Source organism: Myodes glareolus, chromosome 22, assembly GCF_982192425.1.
Source record: "Myodes glareolus chromosome 22, mMyoGla1.1, whole genome shotgun sequence".
NCBI classification, from domain to species: Eukaryota; Metazoa; Chordata; class Mammalia; order Rodentia; family Cricetidae; genus Myodes; species Myodes glareolus.
This window is the reverse complement of record NC_142047.1, coordinates 34,584,203-34,607,206: the sequence shown is the minus strand read 5'-3', so window position 1 is coordinate 34,607,206 and position 23,004 is coordinate 34,584,203. Positions and strand designations below refer to the sequence as shown.

General features: G+C 41.4%; 1 protein-coding gene across 5 annotated transcripts in view; it reads left to right on the top strand.

Annotated features, from left to right (window-relative positions):
• The window catches only part of Tango6 (transport and golgi organization 6 homolog), a 163,741-nt gene that overhangs the window by 105,692 nt on the left and 35,045 nt on the right, over nt 1-23,004 (top strand). For all 5 annotated transcript variants that reach the window (XR_015735906.1, XR_015735907.1, XM_087900178.1 and 2 more), the window contains one exon: nt 22,495-22,646. Coding sequence is in view for 3 of the 5 variants with exons in the window: in XM_087900178.1 (XP_087756304.1) it covers nt 22,495-22,646 (152 nt within the window). In the remaining 2 variants the exon portion in view is untranslated. The remainder of the gene's footprint in view (nt 1-22,494; nt 22,647-23,004) is intronic.

Sequence of the window (23,004 nt, the reverse complement as noted above, 5' to 3'; positions counted from 1 at the left end):
GGGGTGGTGACTCCAGTGGGAGCCCCCACATGCAGTTCCAGCATGTGCCAGTGGATACAAAGTCACAGGCAAGCAACTTTTTTTTGTGAATTTGTGCTCTAAAGTTGGGCGCCATACGTAGCACGAGTTCTAATTGGTGTTAATAAAATCCCTAGTCAGATATTGGGGTAAATGCTGAAAGATCAGAGAGAGAAAGGAGCAAGCCACAACCACCTCTTACAAAATCCTCAGACCAAAACAAGGACCAAGCTCCTGTCTCCTCCCACTTTATATTCCTCTCTGCCCAGCTATATCAGTTCCTATCTGTCTGTATAGATCTCCAGACCTCTATGGTTAACTTGTGGCTCGTTCCACCCTTTGATCTTCCAGCACGCTTTATTTGTTAGATATTGCCACATGTGAATTTAGATTAAATCTGGAAGTGCGAACATACTTTCTAAGCTGTGCTATGTACTGCATTTTCCTGTTGTCATGATTAAGGGGCACAGGGTTGTCGGATCATCTCACTCTTACTGATGCTGAGCCTGATCCTGGCCTATTTGTTATAAACCTGTTGACTGTCATGGGTTAAGTAATCACAGATAACCTTACACAGATACATTGTTTCATAGGGGCTATATTTTTTGTTTGTTTGGCTTTTGGTAATTTTTTATTCTTTTAGTTTTTGAGATTGTATCATTTACCTGGTCCCTTTCCTGCCTTGAGGGCTCCCATACACCTCTCTTTGCTCTCTTTTAAATTCATGACCTCTTTATTATTAATTGTTGTTGCATGCATATGTGAATATGAATATACATACATATTCCTAAATATAATCTTCTCAGTCTGTATAATGTCACTTGTGTGTATGTTTTCAGTGTTGATCATTTGGTATTGGATAACCAGTTGGTATGCTATTCTCTTGGGAAGACTATTTCTTCCACTCAGCATTCCTGAGTTGCCTGTAGTTCTTTGTGTAGGGGAAAGACTGCAGGGCCTTAACCCTAAGGTTAAAAACCCTGCAGTCTTAACCCCTGTCATGTCTTTTGTTCTTGTTCATCTCATGTTTAGGAAGTTATGTTGGTAAGACTTAATGGGTATACCTTTTTTTTTAAAACAAGTCCTGCTATGTATGCCCAGGCTGGTCTTAAACATGCAATATTCCTGCTTCAGCTTCTCAAATGTTAGAAGATATATGTATATCTCCATACTCAGACAGGATTTCACTTTAATTTTTTAATATTAATTAATTATTTTATTTTTGAAACAGGGTTTCTTTTTGTAGCCTTGGCTGTCCTGGAACTCACTTTGTGGACCAGGCTGGCCTTGACTCAAAGAGATCTGTATGCTGCTGCCTCCTGAGTGCTGGCATTAAAGGCCTGTGCCACCACTGCCTTTTTTGTTTGTTTGTTTGTTTGAGACAGGGTTTCTTTGTAGCTTTGGAGTCTGTCCTGGAACTAGCTCTAGGATTTCATTTTTAAAAGAGTTTATTTTTATAATTTTTAATTTTACATATATGAGAGTGTAAGCGCTTTGAATCCCCCGGTTCTGGAGTCACAGGGTTGTGAGCCACCAGATGTGGGTGCTGGGAACTGAACCCAGGTCCTCTGGAAGAGATGTATGCACTCTTTAACTGCTGAACTATCTCTTCAGCCCTACTATCTCATTTTTTAAAGTCTGCGTATTTAAAGATCTTGAATTATTGATGTTTATATTGTAGATATTTTCTCCTGTTGTTAATCTTTTAGTTTTGTTTCTTAAACAAAATTGTGGGGTTATTTTTTGTTTATTTGCTGTAGGTAAATCTGTCTTTCCCTTTATGACTTCTTTCTTATGCAGTTAGGTCTCCCAAACCGTGTCTGTTCATGTATGAATCTCTATGTCTTTATCTCCTTCTTTTGATGTAGAGAACGTTATGGTAGGATTCTGGCCTAGTCTTTATAGAGGAACAATTTTTTTCTAACTTTCAGAAATGTAATCTTAACACATTGTTAAGCTGCCAATCTTCCCAAATGTTTTTCCATCTGTTTCCTCTTGTGTGGTCCAATGTTGATATTGACAATAACCTGTGGGCTATTATGTACCATTGCATTTAAAAAAATAGAGAAATGGAAAACATTTAAAGTGGGTGTGTTGACACTTGTAATCCTAGCACTGGGGAGGTAGAAATGGGCAGATCTGGAGATCCAGGGGATCCTCCACTGCATGGGGATTCAGAGTCTAAGACTGAACTTCAAGAGATCCTGCCTCAAAAAATAACAACTGACCAATGGCTGTAATACTTAAAAGTCAGACTGCAACATTCATTCTGCAGGTTGCTCACAGTTGTGTAAACTCCAGGGGGCATCTTTGTATGAATGGCATACCCCTTAATTGTCTGCTCCTCAACCTAGGGGGTCTTCAAAGTACACCAAATAAAATAACTGCCAACTTGTCTCACAACCTAAGTTGCATTTTCAGTTATTAGGATTAATTCCTCTTTCATGAAAAATTATTCATCCCTGGGAGTTAGAGAAATGGCTTGGCAGATAGAAGCTTGTGCTGTTCTTCCCAAGCACCGGAGTTCGGTTCCTTGCACCCTTACCAGGCAGCTCACAACTGCCTGTATGTTCAGCCCCAGGGAAATCTGATGTTTCTGGCTTCCACAAGTACCTGCACTTTTGTGCACACTCATGTGTGCACACATGCACATGCACACACACATAAATACACACAGAGAGAAACATAATTTTAAAAATAAACATTTTAAAATTATTCACTCCTTTCTATAAAATATCTACAAATTCTTTTACATGTGAGTATTTCTTAATGAGCAGGTTTCATCTGTTTTCTACCAATCATATTAGCATCTTTTTCCTTTTAAAGTGGATTGCTGAGGATCAAACCCGTGACCTGTGTGTACCAGGCAAGGGTCTGAAAGTCACCTTTGCAGTAACCTTTTTGTCGTCCTTCTACCTCTTTAATGGACCATAAGCTGAACTACTAAGTATGTTTAGGGGATAGTTCATGTACTTTACAAACATTTATTTCTCATTTTAAGGATTATATGAAAATAGAGGGTTTTTTTAAATTTGTTTGGTTGAGTTTTTGACTTTGATGCTAAGGATTAAACTTCATACAAGCTAAGTACACACTTGACTTCTGAGCTATACTCGTCACCCCAAAGTTGCTTTTTTGTTTGCTTGTTTGGTTGGTTGGTTTTTCAAGACAGGGTTTCTCTGTGTAAGAGCTCTGGCTGTCTTGGAACTCTGTAGACCATCTGAAGTTCCTTTTTAATGTGGGGTTTTGTTGTTGCTATTGTTCCTATTACTTGTTTGTTCTCTTGTTTTGTTTTGTTTTGTTTTATATAGGGTTTCTTTGTGTAGCCTTGCCTTTCCTGAAACTCACTCTGTAGACCAGGCACGGATCCATTGGTCCTCCTGTCTGTTCTTATGCCAATACCAGGCTGTTTTCAGTATTGTAGCTCTGTAGCAGAGTTTGAAGTCAGGGATTGTGATGCCTCCAGAAGTTCTTTTATTGTACAGAATTGTTTTGGCTATCCTGGGTTTTTTGCTTTTCCATATGAAGTTGAGTACCATTCTTTTGAGGTCTTTGAGGAATTTTGCTGGGATTTTGATGGGCATTGTGTTGAATACGTTATCTGTCCTTTCTAATAATTGTTCAAAATTCTGTATCTTGAATATCTTCCCCACCCCTCCATCTTTGGAATGAGAGCATTGTAGTTCAGTTCAAAGACATTTACTGAGGTGAGTGTGGAGGAATGTACCTGTCCTAAGAATTTAGAACCCTGAAGCGGTGGGGTTAGGAGTTCAAGGCCAACCTGGGCTACATAGCAAGGCCTTGGGGCAGGGGACAAGGAGAGAGGGAGAGAGGAGATAGACATGCAAACTCAAACATTTATTGAGTGGCCACTTAATGGTAGATCTGTGGGCAGCTGGAGGCTAGAACAGGAAGCTTATAATTCAACTAGAGGTGACAATAAGAGGTAGGAGAGACCCGCCCATGGCATTGTGGAGACACAGAAGAAACTGTCCTGTTTGCCCTGGTTCTTCTTGAAACGTATGTGAATGTGGCAGTGTGTACCAGAGACATGTGTTTTGTTGTTGTTCTTTTGTTTGTTTGTTGTTTTTCTTTTAAAGATTTATTTATTTATTTATTATGTATACAACATTCTGCCTCCATGTCTGCCCGCACACCAGAAGAGGGCACCAGATATCCCTACAGATGGTTGTGAGCCACCATGTGTTGCTGGGAATTGAAATCAGGACCTCTGGAAGAGCAGCCAGTGCTCTTAACCACTGAGCCATACCTCCAGCCCCTGTTGTTTTGTTTTTAGCACAGCACAGCTGGTCAGTCTGGGAGAAATAACTTTAGCATAGCAATTCAGAGATTTTTCACCTAGCAGACATGTTGAAAAGGTGGGAGGAAGTGTGAATAATAAAGGACCAGTCTGGGCTTTTACAGAGCTCAGCTGCAGAAAACCATAGTTAATGACTAGAATGTGCTTGGTTTTGTTTACTAGAATTCACTTGGTTTTGTGTACTTGCTTTTGTTCTTTTGCTCTCCTCCCCTTTTATAGACAAAATCTCAAAACCTTGTAGCCAAGTTTAGTCTCAAGCTCACTATGCAGCCAAGGCTGGCTTGGAACTCCATCTCATTCTTGCCTCCACCTCCCAGGTACTGGAATTACAGTCTTCCACTCAACACACTTGGCTTTAGAAGTCATGATTTTTGTTGAGGAGATGGTTCAGTGACTAGAAGTTCTGGCCACACAAGTTTGAGGACCTGAGTTTTGTTCCCAGAACCCATGCAAAATCAGATGCAATAGTGTGTCTGTAGTCGTGGTACTTCTGCAGTATGATGATGGCGTGTCTGTAGTCGTGGTACTTCTGCAGTATGATGATGACATGTCTGTAATAGTGGTACTTCTGCAGTAAGATGATGGCGTGTCTGTAATAGTGGTACTTCTGCAGTAAGATGATGGCATGTCTGTAATAGTGGTACTTCTGTAGTAATATGGGAGTGGACACAGACATATCCCTGGATGCTCATAGGCCAGCAGCCTGCCTTGCTCAGTGGTAAACAAGATACCCTCTCTCCAACAAGATGGAGGATGAGGACTGCCACTTAAGGCTGTCCTGTGACCTCAACACAGGAATCAGGACATGCATGCCTTCCATATACACTCACAGACACACACACACACAAACACATAAGAAACATACATACACACAGACACACTCATAGACATACATGCACACATACACGCACACACGCATATGTGCATGCGTACATCCTGACAAATGTGCTCTGGACAGCATAAGTGTGGCTCAGCTCTGTAAGTGTTTATACTAATATAATCTGGGAATACTAATGTAGTCAGACTAAAGGTTAAAGCCTAGACTAATTTATTATATTTTATTTTAAAGTGTATAAATAGACCTTTCCCATTCCCTAATTGCATAGTAACACTTGGTCATTTTAGGTCATTTTGAAAATATTTGAAAGTATGAAAAAGAAAACTCTCATCCATCACTTGCAGACTAGAAGTAATCTTTCAGGTTTAAAGTTCTACTTTCCTAATAGTTGCAAAGGACTGGACATAGGGCTTATTGCATGCATGGGCTGTACCACTGAGCTAGGGTGCCAACCTTCATGTTAGGTCTTAATGATTTTTTTTCCCTCAGGATTGTATTTATATGTATATTCTTGTTTTTATCTAACATTTTTCATGAATTTTTGGGTTTTTTTTTTGTTGTTGTTGTTGTTTGTTTTTCTAGACAGGGTTTCTCTGTAGCTTTGGAGCCTGTCCTGGAACTAGCTCTTGTAGACCAGGCTGATCTCGAACTCAGATCCGCCTGGCTCTGCCTCCTCCTAAGTGCTGGGATTAAAGGCGTGTGCCACCACCGCCTGGCTCATGAATATTTTTTTAATTTTATTTATTCTGTGATGTATCTCTTGGTGTGTCTCTGTATGCATGCATATGTTTGTGTCTGTGTGTGCATGCATGTGTGTATGTGCACGCCTGTGTGTGGGTGTCTCTGTGTGCATGCATGTGTGTGTCTGTATGTTGCATGCAGTAGTACATCCCCTTCTGTCAGCATGTAGGTCCCAGGGTTGTCTGACTTAGCAGCCAATGCCTTTACCCTCTGAGCCATCACGACAGCCTGTTTTCTTCCTTCCTTCCTTCCTGGTTTGCTTTCTCTTATCTCTTTCTTTTTCTTTTTAATGGGGTTTTTGCAGTGTTGCACAGGCTAGCCTTGAACTCTTGGGCTCAAGCTGTCCCCTTCTCAGGCTACAGATGTGCATTGCCATGCTCAGAACATGAGTGCCTTCCTGAAAATACAGTGGTTAACAGTTGTATTACACTCAATAACCTGAATGGCCTGTGATTTTAGTTAGTTATCGTTTAGGGAGAAACTCTCTAATTCGACTGTTGCCAGTTTCTTCCTGATTACAAGGAGGATGCTGCTGATTTTTATATTCAGTCCCTTTGGTGAGACTTTGATTCCTTTCTCGGAAATTGCCTCCCAGGGGAGAAATGATTGGGTTAGAGTACATGTGCTTTTAAGACTCTTCATTTTTTTAAAGAAGATTTTCCTTCAGAAATGTGCATCTTGACAGCAACAATTGAGTCTGCCAGTGCCTCCCAGAGAAAATGTTTCCATGCCTTCCCACTAAATTTCCAAACCCAGGCATTTGTCTCCAATTGTGTGTGCCTTTGCTCCACAGTGAGCTGGGGAACATGCGCGAGACAGAGATGGCTCATGGATGTGTGACTCAGTGCGAGCCTCTTGCCCTAGCAGAAAGAACAGCAGATCTTCATTATTTTTAGAGATAGAATGTAGTCTTCTAATGAGCAAGCTCGGACAAGTTACCGTTTACAGTGTCAGAGACTTCTGAAGAGGAGAATGAAATGGAAGGCCGCAGTCACGCTGCTCCATCTGCAGTTGCCTGTAGGACAGATCAGGAATCCAGATTTGAATGAGGACAGGGCAGACGAGTCAATCACAGATCGTTGTTGGCATATGCCATGGCAGGTGGAATTACCCAGAATCCTGAGGCAAAATAGTATCTTCTCTCAAAATACCCTGTATTCCAGAAAAAGGGTGGGTCTAAGCTTTAGGGTGTATTTCTAACTGTTGAAACTTGCAAAACTCCCTGTCAACCCTTTTCCATGTTGCCGGCTTGGATTTTATGTTTAGGACTAGCAATCACTTTGCCCCTCAAAGTTCATTCAACTGATGAGCAACCTGGGATCTACGTCTCTACCAGCCCATCCAGCTCCAGGATAAAGCCCATAATCTGATTTTAGAAAGCCTATAATCTGTCCGGAGACTAGAGTATTCAGGCTCAGATCCTGCCCTGACTACCCATGTTCTTCCAGGCAATTAGAGAAAACAAAGGAAAATTGAACATAGTCAGCCCCATATCCACGTGTTCAATTTCTATTAATTCAACCAACCATGGATAAAAAATGCATTTTTCAAACATTGTGTGCACTAAATATGTATACAAATTTTTCTTACAGTTATCCCCAAAGCAATAAAACAAAACAGCTATTTACATAGCATTTATACTGCTCTAGATATTATAAGCAGTCTAGAGATGACTTAGAGTATCTGGGAAGCTATGGTAGACTTTATGAGGAACTTTCTCCTATGAAGACTTTGAAACAGGTCCTTCACAGATAGAGTGGCAGCTATAATTGGATTTATCTAACAGGCTGCAATAAATTCCAGTTGGGTTAGTCTGGTAATTAGGACGAGGGGAATGACTATTAAATAGCTATATAGTATTTTACAGGATGTAGTGCCAAATTTTACAGCAGGTATTCAACTAAAAATTGTGACTTTTTTTCAAAGTGAAAATTATTTATCATTTGCTTTGATTGCAAAGCGTAAAAATGTCTTGTTTTAAGAAATACGAAATTAGGTGTGATAGCATACACCTTTAATCCCAGCACTGGGGAGACAGAGGTGGGCAGATCTCTGTGAACTGAAGGCCAGTCTAGGAAGCATAATGAATTATGAGACAGCCAGAGCTACACAAAGAGACCCTGTCTAAAACAACATCAAACAGACAGGGGTGATGTGATATATAAGAAACCGGAGAAATTACTCAATGGTTAAGAGCACTGGCTGCCTCCAGGATTCCAGTCAGAGAGGGAGAAAGAAATACATGAACAAGTGAGATCAAGATCGTGATAGAGAAATCTACAGAGACAGCTGGACCAAGGTCGTGGAAAACTCATGAACTCTGGATGGACAGCTGTGGAGCCTCCATAGGACCGAACTCGGCCTTTGGTATGCGAGAGTCAGTTGTGAAGCTTGGGGTACCTAAGGGGCCCCTGGCAGGAAGACCAGGACCTATCCCTGGTGCAGGAACTAGCTTATTAGAGCCCATTCCTTTTGAGGGGATGCCATGCTCAGACTTAACACAGATGTGCCAAACTGTGGACTCCCCATGGGAGCCCTTACCTGTTGAGAAGAGTGGATGAGGGCTAGGGGAGGGGGTTGAGGGGATATCAGGAGGAGAGGTATGAAGGAGAACCTTAGTAAGAATGTAAAATTAATTTAAAAATAAATAAATGTTAAAAAAAAAGCAAAAACAGAGCATTGGCTGCTTTTCTAGAAGACCTGGGTTTTATTCCCAGCACCCCATCCCACAGTAGCTAACAGCTTTCTATTACTCCAGTTCCAGTTGATCCAGTTGACACTGTTCTGCGGCCTCAGTGGGCACTGCACAAACATGATGCACAGACATATGTGGAGGCAAACCACCCATTCACTGTAAATAAGTATAAATAAGATCTAAGAAATATATATTTAAAAAGAGAAGTAAAAGCTGGGCATAGCGACACAGAGCTTTAATCCCAGAATTTGAGAAGCAGAGGCAGGCAGATTTCTGAGTTTGAGGCCAGCCTGGTCTACATAGCAAGTTTCAGGCCAGACTATATGGGGAACCACATGGGGAGGTCCTGTCTCAAAAAAAAAAAAAGTAGAAAAGGAAAGGAAAAAGAAAAGATGCAGTTTTGGTCTAGTGATGTGGCCCAGTGGGAAAGTGCTTGCTTAGCATTTGAGAGGCCCTGGGTTTTATTCCCAATACAAAACAAAACAAAACAAAAAATCAAACACACCAGCATTAATACATTTTAATATAATTGACCTGTATTACTAGTCAAAGGATAATGAAATAAATTACCTTTAGAGGTTTGTTTCGTTAGGCTGGTGAGAGGGCTCAGCCTTGCCTCCGAGTCTGAGATCTACATAGTAGATTCATGATTGTCACATATATGCTATGGCATGCACATGTATATATACACACTCATAGGTTTCACTTTAAATAGTGTTGAGTTCATTGTTGTTTCTGCTGTTTGTTCCTGCAGTGCTGTGTTCGTTGAGCCCAAGGCCTATGTGTTCTAAGCAAGTGCTCTGCTGCTCAGCTTCATCCCCAGCCTTGAGGTATCTAATTCAGCAGAGCTGCTTTAGAGCTGCAGTGTCATTCTACACACACACACACACACACACACACACACACACACACTCACACACACACTCACACACACACTCACACACACTCACTCATGGTAGTCTAATCAAGTAGTATCCTGACTCCTGTGCCCAGCTAGTCTTATTCTTTTATATACTTTTTTTTTTAAAATAAAAACATGATCTTGCTAATATACCCTAGATTGACCTTAAACTCATAATCCTCCTGTCTTGACCCTCTGAATGGTGGGTTTCTAGATATTACAATCATACCTAGCACTGAATTTTGTTTTATTTTGTTTTGTTTTTCAAGACAGGGTTTCCCTGTGAAACAGTTCTAGCTGTCCTGGAACTCACTTTGGAGATCAGGCTGGCCTTGAACTCACTGAGATCCACCTGTCTCTGCCTCCCAAGTGCTGGGATTAAAGGCTTACAACACTACTGCTCAGCTCAAACTTTGCTTCTACTAAGTGATTGATTTCCTAATGCTAAGCTATTGTGTTCCTTAATAAATTCCACTTAGTCTAGTATACTATTCTTTCACTTGATTGTATTTTGTTGCACATTTGTGTCATTTTGTGAAAGGATTATGGTGTATAGTCTTGTTTTGAGTTTGCTTTAAGGCAATTAAATCTTCAGAAATATTTAAGAATTGGCTTCTGCTCTATTTCTTTAAAAAGATTTTTAATAGAGTTTATTGTTTATTTCAACACCCACCCCAGAGACAGAGTTTCTCTGTGTCCTTGAACTTGCTCTATAGACCAGACTGGCCTTAAACTCAAAGGTCTGCTTGCCTTTGCCTTCCAAATTCTGGGATTAATGCTGTGTACCACAACTGCCTGGCCTCAGCCTCTCAAATTCTGGTGTTACAGGTGTTAGCCACCATACTCAATTGAAAAATTTTAAATTTCTTTTGTAGACAATAGGACTTCTTAGATTTTCTTTTCTTCTTAAGTCAGTTTTACTGACTTCTGAGTCTTTCAACATCCTCTGAGAACAACAGTTAGAGGATGTTGAAAGACTCAGAAGAACTTGGTATGGTGCTGCACACCTTTAGTCCCAGCACTCAGTAGGCAGAGCAGACAGATCTCTGAGTTTGAGACCAGCCTGGTCTGCAGAGCGAGTTCCAGGACAACCAGGGCTACACAGAGAAACCCTGTCTAGAGAAACCAAAAAAGAAAGAAAGAAAAGGGAAGGGGAAGACTCAAATGAAATGGCATATATGCAACCACTGCAAATACATGAGTGTCATTACAGAACTGTATTTACTCCTGTATTAACTCCTATAGTGTAAATTCCAGATACCTAAGTATGGAGTCAGACCGTCTGCTGTGCAGCCGTTGGGCAGGTGAATGAGAATTTGATGTATATAGGATTTAACGTTGGGCTGTATTTTGCCTTTATCTGGGGTATGCGTGGTGACCCACATGCCATGATCCTTTGAGTTTCTTTCTTGGCTCTTAACATTAAGTGGTGTAGACAAGTTACATAACCTCTCTGTTCCTTGTCTGTAAATTAGGAATAATTACAGCAACTACCTGACTGGGCAGTTACAGTTAAACCAGATTATATATGTAAAGTGTTCAGAACCAGCATCTTTCATGGTTAAGGTAGATAACCGTGACTTGTTGTCTTGTTTTTGTGTGAGTGCATTACATTTCCTCATTCTCCCAGTAAGCAGCCCTCTGTCACTGCGAAGTGTGCCATCATCCTGTCCTGTTTCAGGGGAAAAGCCAAACTAGAGTGTATAGTCCATATCAGCTACTGGGCTAATTATTTTAATATGCATCCTTGCTTAACTCTTGAAATGCTGTACAGTTGGTTTTGATTACTAGTACCAAAATTACCATTTTTAGAGGAAAGGTAGGTAACAGGTTCCAAGAATTAGTTACTTCCTCAGAACCAAACTGAATTGCTCAGATTAGATTAGAAAGATACTGCCCTTAACCAAAACTGACATAAACCAACATTTATTTGGTTGGTTGGGTTTTTTAGTTTTTTTCTGGGGACAAAGTACCTCACTATGTAGTTCTGACTATCCTGGAACTCAGTATGTGGACCATACTGGCCTTGAACTCACAGAACTCACATGCCTGTGCCTCCCAAAAGGCAAGGCCACTAAACCTGACTTTTGTTCATTTTTTGGTTTTCATTTTGGTTTTTCAAGACAGAATTTCTCTGTGTAATAGCACTAGCTGTCCTGGAACTCAATTTGTAGGCCAGGCTGACCTTGAACTCATAGAGATCTGCCTGCCTCTGCCTCCTGGGACTAAAGTTGTGTGCCACCACTGCCCAACTTAATTTTTTTTTAAAAAAATTGTACTGTAAAATTAGAAACTCAACTGTCTGATAATGGCATAAAGTGTTAGGGGTAGAGTGTCCATCAGTGACTACAGCAGCAGCAAGGATTTCTTTCTGTACCAAGAGAGAGATGGGGCTTTATGAGTGGGGATGGTAGGGTTCCACAAACTGTGGCCCTTGAGTCAAATTTAAGTCATTGGCCTCTTTTATACATCTTATAAGTTAAGAGTGAGTTTCTCATTTTTAAATGGTTGAGGAGGGAGTGGTGAAAGAACCATCTTTTGTGTCATATTTCATAATTATGTTCAGTGCAGATTGCGGTGTCCACAAATAAAGTTCCATCAGTCTCATAAGCGAAAGCGAACGGTGAGCAGCATTCACAAAAAAGGCCTGCTGACCCTTGGGGACCAGTGTCCAAGTTCATAGTCTGTTCCCTTGGCAACCCTTCTGTGTTTGCTTTTCAGCAGTTACTCATTTTTCCAAATTATTCCTGTTATGTTTTTGTTCTTTCCATATAAAGCTTTATATCCCACACTACCTTTTATAATTTGATCTCTTTAGAGTAGGAATTGCAGATCTTTCCTTGAAGTGACCCGCCGCATGAGTCAGTTACAGGTTGGAAGCTATCAGATGCCACTGGCAAGGCAGCCTTTCTTTAAAGTTAACAAACTAATTGTACTTGCATGTTTCAGCATTTTATTGTTATTTTTACTTTTGGTGTTCTCAGACTTTTTTTTCAGCTCATCCCCTTATTCCAATTTAGACTCCGCTTCGTCGCACATGTGAGAGAATGTGGAACAGTTAAGCACCCGATTCACTCTTCTCTTGGCAAATTTTGAAATAGACTTTTGCATTTATTTTGACTTTTTAAATTGCAAAAGACTAAACCAAAGATCTGATTAAAAGACATTATTCCTCTAGGGAGAAAAATACTTATTTTTGTCTTATAGAACTTCATGTACTAAGAATTGATTTCTCTTGAAGATTTCTATTGACTTTATTATGTGGATGGGTGGTTTGCTTGCATATATGTCTGTGCACAGTGTGCATGCATAGTTCCTGCAAAGGCCAAAATAGGGCATCAGATCCCTGGAGCTGTAGTCACCGACTGCTGTGAGCCACAGTGTGAATGCTGAGAATGGAACTGTGTGCCCTGGAAGAGCAGCCAGTGCTCTTGACTGCTGGATAAACCTGGGGCTGGAGTTTCAGTTGTAAAGTGTTTCCTGCACAAACATGAGGATCTGAATTTGGATCCCTGATACTTACGTAAAAGTCGGGTAAGGCACATAGTTGGAACCCCAGAACCAGAAAGGTGTGTGCAAAGACAGATCTCAGAAACTTGCCAGCCACCATGAACTCCAGGTCCACTCAGAGACACTATCTCAGAAGCTCAAATGGAGAGCAATAGGAGACACTTGGCATCGACCTGTGGTGTTCACACATGCACACTCCAGTGAGTGCACCTCTGCATGCACACATGTAGCACGGACACAGTGCTAAGACAATAACTAACTCTTGGGCATGCTTGAACGAGTTTGAACATTTATGTAGCAAATTAAATTCATTAAATCATCTGAATAGTTTTAATACTTTCATCATCGCAGAATGCAAAAAATCTGCATTTAAGTCTAGATTTTTCATCCTCTTTCATCTTTCAAAATGACTTTCTATAAACCTGGACTTTTTCATCCTGTGATCATGTTTCTGGATTTTAAATTCTACCCTTGAAGAAAGTTTGAGTCTGTTACTGCCTGGGGCCCTTTTCAGGAGAACAGATGGATCTGTTTGTCTTGTCGGTACAATTTCTCATTGCACAGTTTCCATACATGGTGACTTTGTGCAGACTGACGCCCATCTTGGGGGTCAGTGAGCTGTTGAAATGGAATGACTAACTTAGTTAATGCATAACTACATCATTCTAAGCCCCTCCTGTTGAAACCTACATGACTGCAGCACCCTGGGTTACCAAGAACCCCCTGATATAAAGAATTTCCTGTACATTGTTTGGCTCTGTCAAGAAGATATTTATCTCTGGTTTTTATTTGCACATCAGTGCTCTTTGAAGAGATAGAAAGAACTTCCTTTTACAAGTTGAAGTATGAGGTAGGGCCTCAGTTACTCCCGTGGCACCTCTTGTCCCGTTCTTCCGTCTCCTATTTAAAACATTTCTAGACAAATCCTTTTGTAGATTTGACCGTCACTAGAAAGTAATCACTTTTTAAAAGTTGTTTCATCTTCAAATCTTTCTCTTTCCTTCACAACTTATAAAAAGCAGGGAGGAAGTATTTTAAGATTTACAGGCCTGAGGGCTATAGCTCAGTAGGTAGAATGCTTGCCTAGTGTGCATGACGCACGCCCTGGGTTCCATTCCCAGCACTATAGAAACTGGGATTGATAGTGTGTGTCTGTGAGCCCAGCACTCTGGAGGTAGAAGCAGGAGCATCAGGAGTTCAGACCATCCTGAGCTAGCTAGAGATTTTTGAGACCCTGTCTTAAAAAAAATAAAAACCTTTAAAGCTTTTATTAGTGTGTAGATAACAGCTTCTTATTGTATTATCATAGGATTATTTTGCATTTTAAGTAGGTAGTCTAATCCAAGGGAATAGAGTTTAAATAATTAACTAGAATCTGAAGCAGAGCAGCTAGTAATCAACTATTTGCCAGACCATTGCCTTAACTACTAAACTACCTCATTAGTAGAAATATTTGGAAAGGAGCTAGTGAGATGGCTCAGTAACTAAGAGTGTACTGTTCTCCCAGAGGTCCTGAGTTCCCAGTACCCATGTGAGGCAGCTCACAACCACTTGTAACCCCATTTTCAGGAACTCTGACTCCATAGGCAGCTACATACATGTTCACAGATATGTTCATGTGCACATAATTAAAATAATATCTTTAGACCAGGTGGTGGTGGTATACATCTTTAATCCCAGTACTTGGGAAGCAGTGGCAGGCAGATTTCTGTGAGTTCAAGGCCAGCCTGGTCTACAGAACTAGTTCTAGGACAGCAAGACTATGCTAAAAAAAACTCTGACTCAACCCCCCCCCCCCAAATAATAAAAATAATAAAAATAATTTTAAGGAAATATTTGGATATGAGGAGTTTTCTCAGTGTTTTATTTCATTCTTGCTAGATTACTGGTACCAACAGCAGTCCTATGTCTGAGCTGCATTGCCCCTACCTATTTTAACTTCTGCATGTTTAATGCCTTATCCCGCAGGGATCGTGCCATGGTCTCACTGAAGCCTGTCAAACTATGCATATGATTTGCATCTATAATCATTCTTTCTCTGGTAGTCCATATGATGCAGCACTGAGGTGCCGTGAAACAAAGTCAGGACAGAGCCTGGAAACCTTACTCACTCGTTGTGGTTCAGGGTCACTTCTTGGTTATATTACCTTACAAAAGAGGATAATGAGATGGATGGAAATGCAGTGGATCAACAGCCGTAGGGAGAAGAGTGGGCCCTGACATGTAGATCCAGTGGGGGAATCCACCCAGGGAGTACCCAGCATTCCTGCCCAGTGACTGCTGTGAGTGCCTGCCTGACTGACAAGCCCCATCAAGACAGCAGAACTTTAGCAGTCACGCTCCATAGTGCACCCCCTGCACATCAATACATGGTTTCACCAGCTTTCAGAAGGCCGTTTACCAGTCCTCTCTTGGTTAGGAAATCACAAGTGTTTAGTCTTGAAACTAAGAAGGAAGGGAGCAGTTAATTAATGCTTTTGAAAATAAGAGGTGGGGAATCCTTTGTTCTCTTCAGCCTAAAATAAGTAGGCTCCCAGCCCTTCACCTAGACCGTTTAGTGGAAATTCTGTGTCCATGAACTGAAGGTCCCTGCTCCCATTGTGCCCCATTGTTTATGTTGTTTTCAAGACTTGAGTGCTGCTTCTCTCCTACCATACCTTATAAAGTTAAACAAAGAAGTATGAAGATTATGAGGACCTTGAAATGTCAGAGATATGGAGTAGTCCCTTGGCCACATTCGTGCCCTTTGTTTTAGAGCGGAAGTTCCTGCCGTTCTTAATGGGGAGCCAAATAAATGTCTGTGTGGCAGAAGTAAGAGCCTTCTGCCTGGGAACTGGAGTCCGCTATTGAGAGTCACGCCTTTCCGTAGCTGGTGACCTGGGAGCAACCTCTTTTCAAGTTTACTTTTATCATTTGTGACACAAGGCTACATACAGCTTTTCCCACCTACCTCAAAATCGTAGTTGCTTCAACAAGGTAATGGCACACTGGCCTCTTGCACTGAAGCGGTGTCTGTGCGCACAGCTGGTGGCAGGCCTTCACTGCATCTGTGTGCTCCACATGGTGCTCACGTTTATCAGCAGCAAGGTGGGAAGGAAAGGAGAATGAAATTGGAAAAGAAGTGATTTTCCGTGAGCATTCAAGGCCAAAAAGTAATTGTTAATAGATCAAAATTTACCCATGTTTTTTTAAATGATGAATTCTGTCAAAAGTTAATTGCATTTAAATTGTTTAATTTTCTAAATGGCTTTTAAAGAGGAAATCCTGCCTGTTAGATATGCCATGTTGGGCTGGGTTCTTGTGACCTTGACAGAATTGCAATCTGTTGAGCTGGGGACACACACGTCAAGTCCGTTTATGGTAGAAGGACAGAAGCAGCAGGTGACAGATCATATCTTATCACATCTCCTGTTGGCTGCTTTGCATCAGCAGGAGCGTGGCCCTGCCAGTGTCAGCCTGCCAGGGGATTTGCTAATTCCTGAACTCGTGGGAATCAAACTGCGGAAAAGAAGGTCTTCCTTTCTGAATTTACTTAGTGATGTGAAACACATGTGTTTTTGACTATTTTACACCATGAGACAGGCAGGTTCAAGGTGGGGTGAACTCTTTTCCACTTTCTTTTCACTATGCACTTAGTTTTTCACCTACTAAAGTAATTTCTTTTTGAGAAGCTGTTTAAATGCCTCCCTAATTTCCATGGGCATGTAGCTGTTTGTTTCTTAGTGAGGTTATTGCTTTCTTGCTGGGAAGAAAAGGAGCTGTAGATAGCCACGTGTTGTTACCATTTCCTGAAGTAAAGCCTCGTAGAGCTAGACTGTGACAGATGGGCTAAGCAGGACCTACCCCGGCTTTGCTGTGTTCACCTCCCTGAGCTGTGTGGACATGCCCGAGGGAAAGATGGCACCTCTCCAGCTTCAGTCTCCCAGGTATCCTAGTCTGTAGTCGGTGTCTGTGAGGACTACTTCCTGAGAGTGGGGGTGGGAAATACGTTCTTCATAAAAGTGTAAGACATGCATATTGTTAAGGAGATGAAGACAGTAGTGGACATTCGCCCACTTGTGTGTTGGAGGCACTTGTGTGTGCCACTGTCCAGACAAAAGGTCTGGAAAGGTCTTAGAGTCTGGTGGCTCGAATAAAATTCAACTGAAGCAATGAGGGCATCTCATCTAGGTGAAGGGGATGGATGGAATGATTATGCTGTTTTTGCTGAAGCAGACACTAAGAAACGATAGTGGGTGTCTTAGGGCCCAGAGGGTTTTTTTTTTTAACAATTAAATGGGTTGTCATATGGATATGAAATACACTCAGCATACAAACCTATCCTCCCAAGCTGCTAAGGGAAATAGTGGGTCTTTGTTTTCTGTTTTTTTTTTTAAAGTAATTTGGTAGGTGCTAAAGATGACATCTTCTTTGGAAAATGTGTGTATGTTTGTGTGTGTGTGTGTGTGTGTGTGTGTGTGTGTGTGTGTGAGAGAGAGAGAGAGAGAGAGAGAGAATGTACAAATGTAAGAATCATGCTGAATACCAAGATGTTGACTCAGTTTAAATTTTCCTTTAAAAAAAGGAAAATTACTGAATTTAAGTTTTTCTTTTATTGAACATTGGTTATAAAGGTAACTTGGAAGCTGCTTTACTAATGTGCGATGGAGTCAAGATAAAATCGTTTTAAGAGGCTAGAGAGGTGGCTCTGTGCATAAGAGTGCTGGCTGCTCTTGCAGAGGACACAATTCAGCTTGCAGCACGCACATGGGGGTTCACAACTACCTGTATCTCACAATCCAGGGATCCGTCATGCTCTTCTGGACTCCAAGGAGCATATATGACCACACAGACACTCATATACATATAATTTTAAATAGTAAAAATAAATCTTTAAGAATTAATGTAAGAATATTAAGTTCCTTAGTTTTGGCAGGTTTACCTTTTCTGGGTTTTGTTATTGTTAAACTGACACAGACGTACTCAAGTTTAAAAAGTGATTAGTTTAAGCCAGGTGGTGGTGGTGCACGCCTTTAATCCCAGCACTTGGGAGGCAGAGGCAGGCAGATTTCTGAGTTCAGGACCAGCCTGGTCTACAAGAACTAGTTCCAGGACAGGCTCCAAAGCTACAAAGAAACCCTGTCTCGAAAAACTAAAAAAAATAAAAAAATAAAAAAAAGTGATTAGTTTGAGATCATGGCCTCAGAGTGGTTTTGGCTGCAGGTAATAGAAATGACCATCAACGAGCTTCATAAGCAGTCAGTGTCCACCTATGATACAAAGTCTAGCTAGGTAATTCCTTGGCTCAGTGACATCATCCAAGGCCAAGTTCTTTCACCTTTCTGCTCTGCCACCTTTGCCTTTCAAGCCTTATCCTTTAGTTTCTTGTGTCCTCGAGACCGTATAGTCAGAATGTCCTCATATGCATCTTCTGCCTTCCAGAATGTTTCCCTTCACACCTTATTGTCCAGAACTGATCATATGCCCTTGCCTAAGCCAGTTAACACTGTGCCCACCATAATTCACTCAAACTGATGGAGACTATGCACAGAGTCCACAGGAACAGGTAAAAACTAGGTACCTGGGCAAAATTAGAGTGTTGTTTTCAAGGAAGAATAGAAGCATATCAGCAAAATACACATAACAACATTGGACACATTGAAACATCCAAATTGAGAATGCCTAATATAGATTCTTTTAATCTAGGGCCTATATTCAATAGTAGCTCTGAAAGCTATGTTCTCTTTTTGTTTGTTTATTTTTTGAGACGGGGTTCCTCTGTGTAGTCCTGGCTATCCTGGAACTTACTCTGTAGACCAGGCTGGCCTTGAACTCACAGAGATCCATTTACCTCTGCCTCCAGAGTGCTGGGATCAAAGATGTGTGCCACCACTGCCCAGCTGAAAGCTATGTTCTTAGAATTGTGTGCATTCGTTTTGTCCTCCATAGAAACCTGGTCAGGGTGCATTCTTCCTAAAGATTGGAATACGTACAGTCTTGAGACCCCAGTCACATGGCATGGAAGAGGCAAGAGAGAGAAAGATTAGTGAATACCAACTACAGCCCCAGAAATTCCCCTACTAAGACCAAATTTAAGCAAAGATCTGACAGATGTAGTATATGTGAAACAAGGTGACAAATGGCCCCAGAGCAAACTGACTGGCTTCAGTGCAGTCTTGAGATGCTGACCCACAGAGACTTCTGGTTCTGAGACAGAGGTAGAGATGGGTGGAGAGTACACTTAAGATGGTTGCTCGTTTGGAAAGGAATTAGGAAACTCAGGAAAGGGCAGCAGTTAAGTCAAAGTCAACAGCTACATTATAGCTTTGTTAACGTACTGAGCACGCTCTTGACTTAGGTGAATGTAATACCAGTACTGCCTATCATTCTGCTACTGTGGCTGAATGGCAGGAGTATGACTGCTGCAGTTCACTCTCTTCTTCACTTTGCCCTAGATCCTCGTGTGGATTTCCCTTCAAGTCTTCTCATCTGAGAGCTTTTGATGAGCTCTTACCCTGGCTCTCTCTCAAGAACCCCTCTTCTCTATTCTTTTTCATGGGGTTGGTTTCTGCTGGAAATTTTATTTAGGGTTATTGTATTATTTAAGATTTTAATTTTATTTTTAACTATGTAGGCACGTGCACAAGAATGCAGGTACACACGGAGGTCAGAAAAAAGTCTTAGTCCCCCCCACCTGAGAAGTGGAATTACTGGCAGTTGTGAGCCACCTGATATGGGTGCTGGGATCTGAACCCAGGTCCTTTGGAAGAGCAGCTGTACATCCTGGGCCGTCTCTCCAGCCCTGTCCATGCTATATTATTTAAGAACATAGTTATGATATTCTTGGTACCCATTTAGGATTTGCTGCGTCAGGGCTGCGAATGTGGAACGGTGGCAGAATGCTTCCCTGGCATGTGTGAGGCCTTACTTCAGTTATCAGCACTACCTGTGCCCTCACACCCTTCCCCCAAGCAAGATTGTCTGATTGAATTGCTGAGACATTCGTTAGTATTCTTCTTTCAATTTTTCTCTAAATTTTGTTCCTTCTTTTATTGGATAATGAGAGCTATGTTCTATTTTCCTTTTTTGACTTAGCTACCAGAAATTACTAAACTAAACTTTGAACTCACTTGCAATATCCACGCTTAGCTTGAGGTGTCTACAGCCCTCATTTACTATAGAGCAATAAAATACTTATTTTAGGACTGCAGGTGTAGCTCAGTTGTTAGGAAGGTTGCTGAGCATGCATGAAGCCCTGGGCTTGATCTCCAGCACCACATAAAGCAGTCATGCTAGTGCATTTCTATAATTCCAGCACTTGAGAGGAACACACAGGAGGATCAGAAAGAAGTTCAAGATCACTCTCAACTATTGGGAAGTTTGAGGCCAACCTGAGCCTGTCTCAAAACCTGTCTCAAAAAAATTATTTTAGTGGTGCCTGATTTCAGTGTCAACTGTTGTCAGTTGTCTCAGATCCTGGTTGTATCAAATGAACAGTGAGTGAGTGAACTGATTAATCAGTAACAGAGGGAAATGCCACACCAGGAACACCATGTTGTTAGAATGAGTGAGATGGTATTGGCGCTAGGATGGAAGGAAGGTTGAGAGATGCTTAATAGATATTTTATAAATTAATAAATTAGGCTGGGTATGTACTTTCATGGTAGAGCACATGACTAGAATGCACAAGGCTCTGAGTTTGATCTCCAGCACTGCAAAAATTAAGGGATCAGGATCAGTTATGGTGGCACAGCTCTGTACTTCCAGCACTTGGCAAGTAGAAGCAGAAGAATCAGAAGGTCAAGACCAGTCTTTGCTATATGACAAGACTGAAACCAGCCTGAACTATGTAAGACTATCTCAAAAGCCAAAACTAATAATAATAGCAATGGGCTGGAAAGATGGCTCTGTAGTTAAGAATGCCTGCTGCTCTTCTAACAGTTCCCAGCACCCACATCAGGTGGTTCACAACCACCTGGAACTCCAGCTCCAGGGGATCTGATCCCTTCTTCTGCCCTCATATATGGCATACATATATACATATGCATGATTCTTTAATTTTAAGTTTAAATATGAAAAATAATAATAATAATGAAGCTGGGCATGGAGCCATTACTTTGAGGCCAGCCTGTGCTACATCGTGAGTTCCAGATCAACTGGAACTACAGGAAAACCCTATCTATAATAGTAATAACAAGAGACTAAGAAGTAATCAATTAACTTAGCATGTATTTTTTACCATTTATTTTGATTTTAAGTCTCTATTATTAATCACTAATTTGGTTCTCTTGCGCTTATTCATCTTATCCTGCAATTTCTCTCCCTTCTGTATTTCCAGACCTCTTTTATTTTCTTGTGCCTTCCTTCTTGACAAGGAAACTACTTCCTTTAACTGTAAAAACTCATACCGCAGGGCTCATGAATGTTGCCCCCCTCTTCTTTCCTGGGACTCTTAGCTCTCATTTCCCTTTAACTAAACAAAATGACTCACAAACCTACAGGTTTATAACCAGAAGGATCATCTTGTCTCACGGGCTCATCTCTACTCTGTCCAAAGAGGGGAAATTTATTGTCCAAGGTCACACTATTGTTTAGAGCAGAGACCAAACTAGCACCCAGCCCTGGATCTATATTACACTCTGCAGAATGAGCAAGCCTCTTCTCAACTCCAGAGAAGCAGAGCATTATGGGAAAAGTAGAAGAGTATATCTTCTTTTTCATTGCAAATATCTTAAATGTAGTATGTTATAGGACTTAAATAGCCCAAGTTTGATCTCAGCCACATTTATTCTCTATTCTTTGAACAACTTTTTTTTTCAGGTTTCATGTGTCCCAACTGGCCTTGAACTTGCTCTGTAGTTGAGGATCACCTTTAACTTTTGACCTTCCTGCCTCTTGAGTGCTGGGATTACAGGTCTCCACCACACTGAGTTTTAGCCAGTGCTAGGGATTCAACCCAGAGCAATATGCATACTAGGCAAGCACTTTACCAGCCGAGCTCCATCTCCAGCCCTGAGTGTGTTCTGGTTTTCTATGCTGAAAATAGACTGGCTGAGTCATCCCTGGGTCCATGTTGATGTTCACAGGGCAGAGAGAGACACAGAACTCTATGGAGTGTATTAGGACTACAGTTGCACCCACCATCTAAACTTTGACTTCTTACAGGCTAAAGATGATGCTTTGTTAATTTTCATATCTAAGTAACATTAGCATATCTAACAGAGGGAAGTCTTAGTGTGGAGCCCAGTCTGCCTTGAAGTGGACTGTGGAGTTCAAGCTGATTTTGAACACGAGAACTTTCTTCAGCTTCCCAAGTGCTGCATTACAGGTGTGAGCCACCATGCCCAGCTCTGAGCATGACTTAGTGGTTATATATGCCCACTGCAGAGTAAGGCACCATGTTGTGTGCCATGGCTAGATCACTAGTCCTTCACTAAAGAGCTGAAATGTTAAAGGATTTTGATGGTTTTTGGTTTTTTGTTTTTCTCCAGGGGACATGGTCTCAAAATACCGGGAGCCTTTGCTCCACACATTCCTGAGAGGAGCAAAAGATCCAGATGCTGCACACAGGGCCAGCAGTTTAGCCAACCTGGGAGAGCTGTGCCAGCGCCTGGACTTCCTGCTGGGCCCCGTGGTTCATGAGGTGCTGTATGCTGACTCCATCCCCAGAGTTTGATTTCTTGAGACTGTGATTAAAAAAAAAAAAAAAAGTGTGGGCTCTTGAGTCAGGAGATCAACCTGTGGTCCTTTTCCATCTGCTACTGCATCCCTCTGAAATGGGACAAGTCCGTCATTTAACCTCTGTAGGCTGTACTATCATCCTCCCCCTCCTTAACTTAGTTCATTTTTTAATTTTATTTACCTATTTTTAAATAGTATACAAAGTAATAAGTTTCATTATGAGATTTCATGCATACTTTGCTGTTTTTAAGCTACTGCCCCTACCCCTCTCCCTTAATCCCCTTCCTCCTCTGCCCCTCCCCCTCTCCCTTAATCCCTTT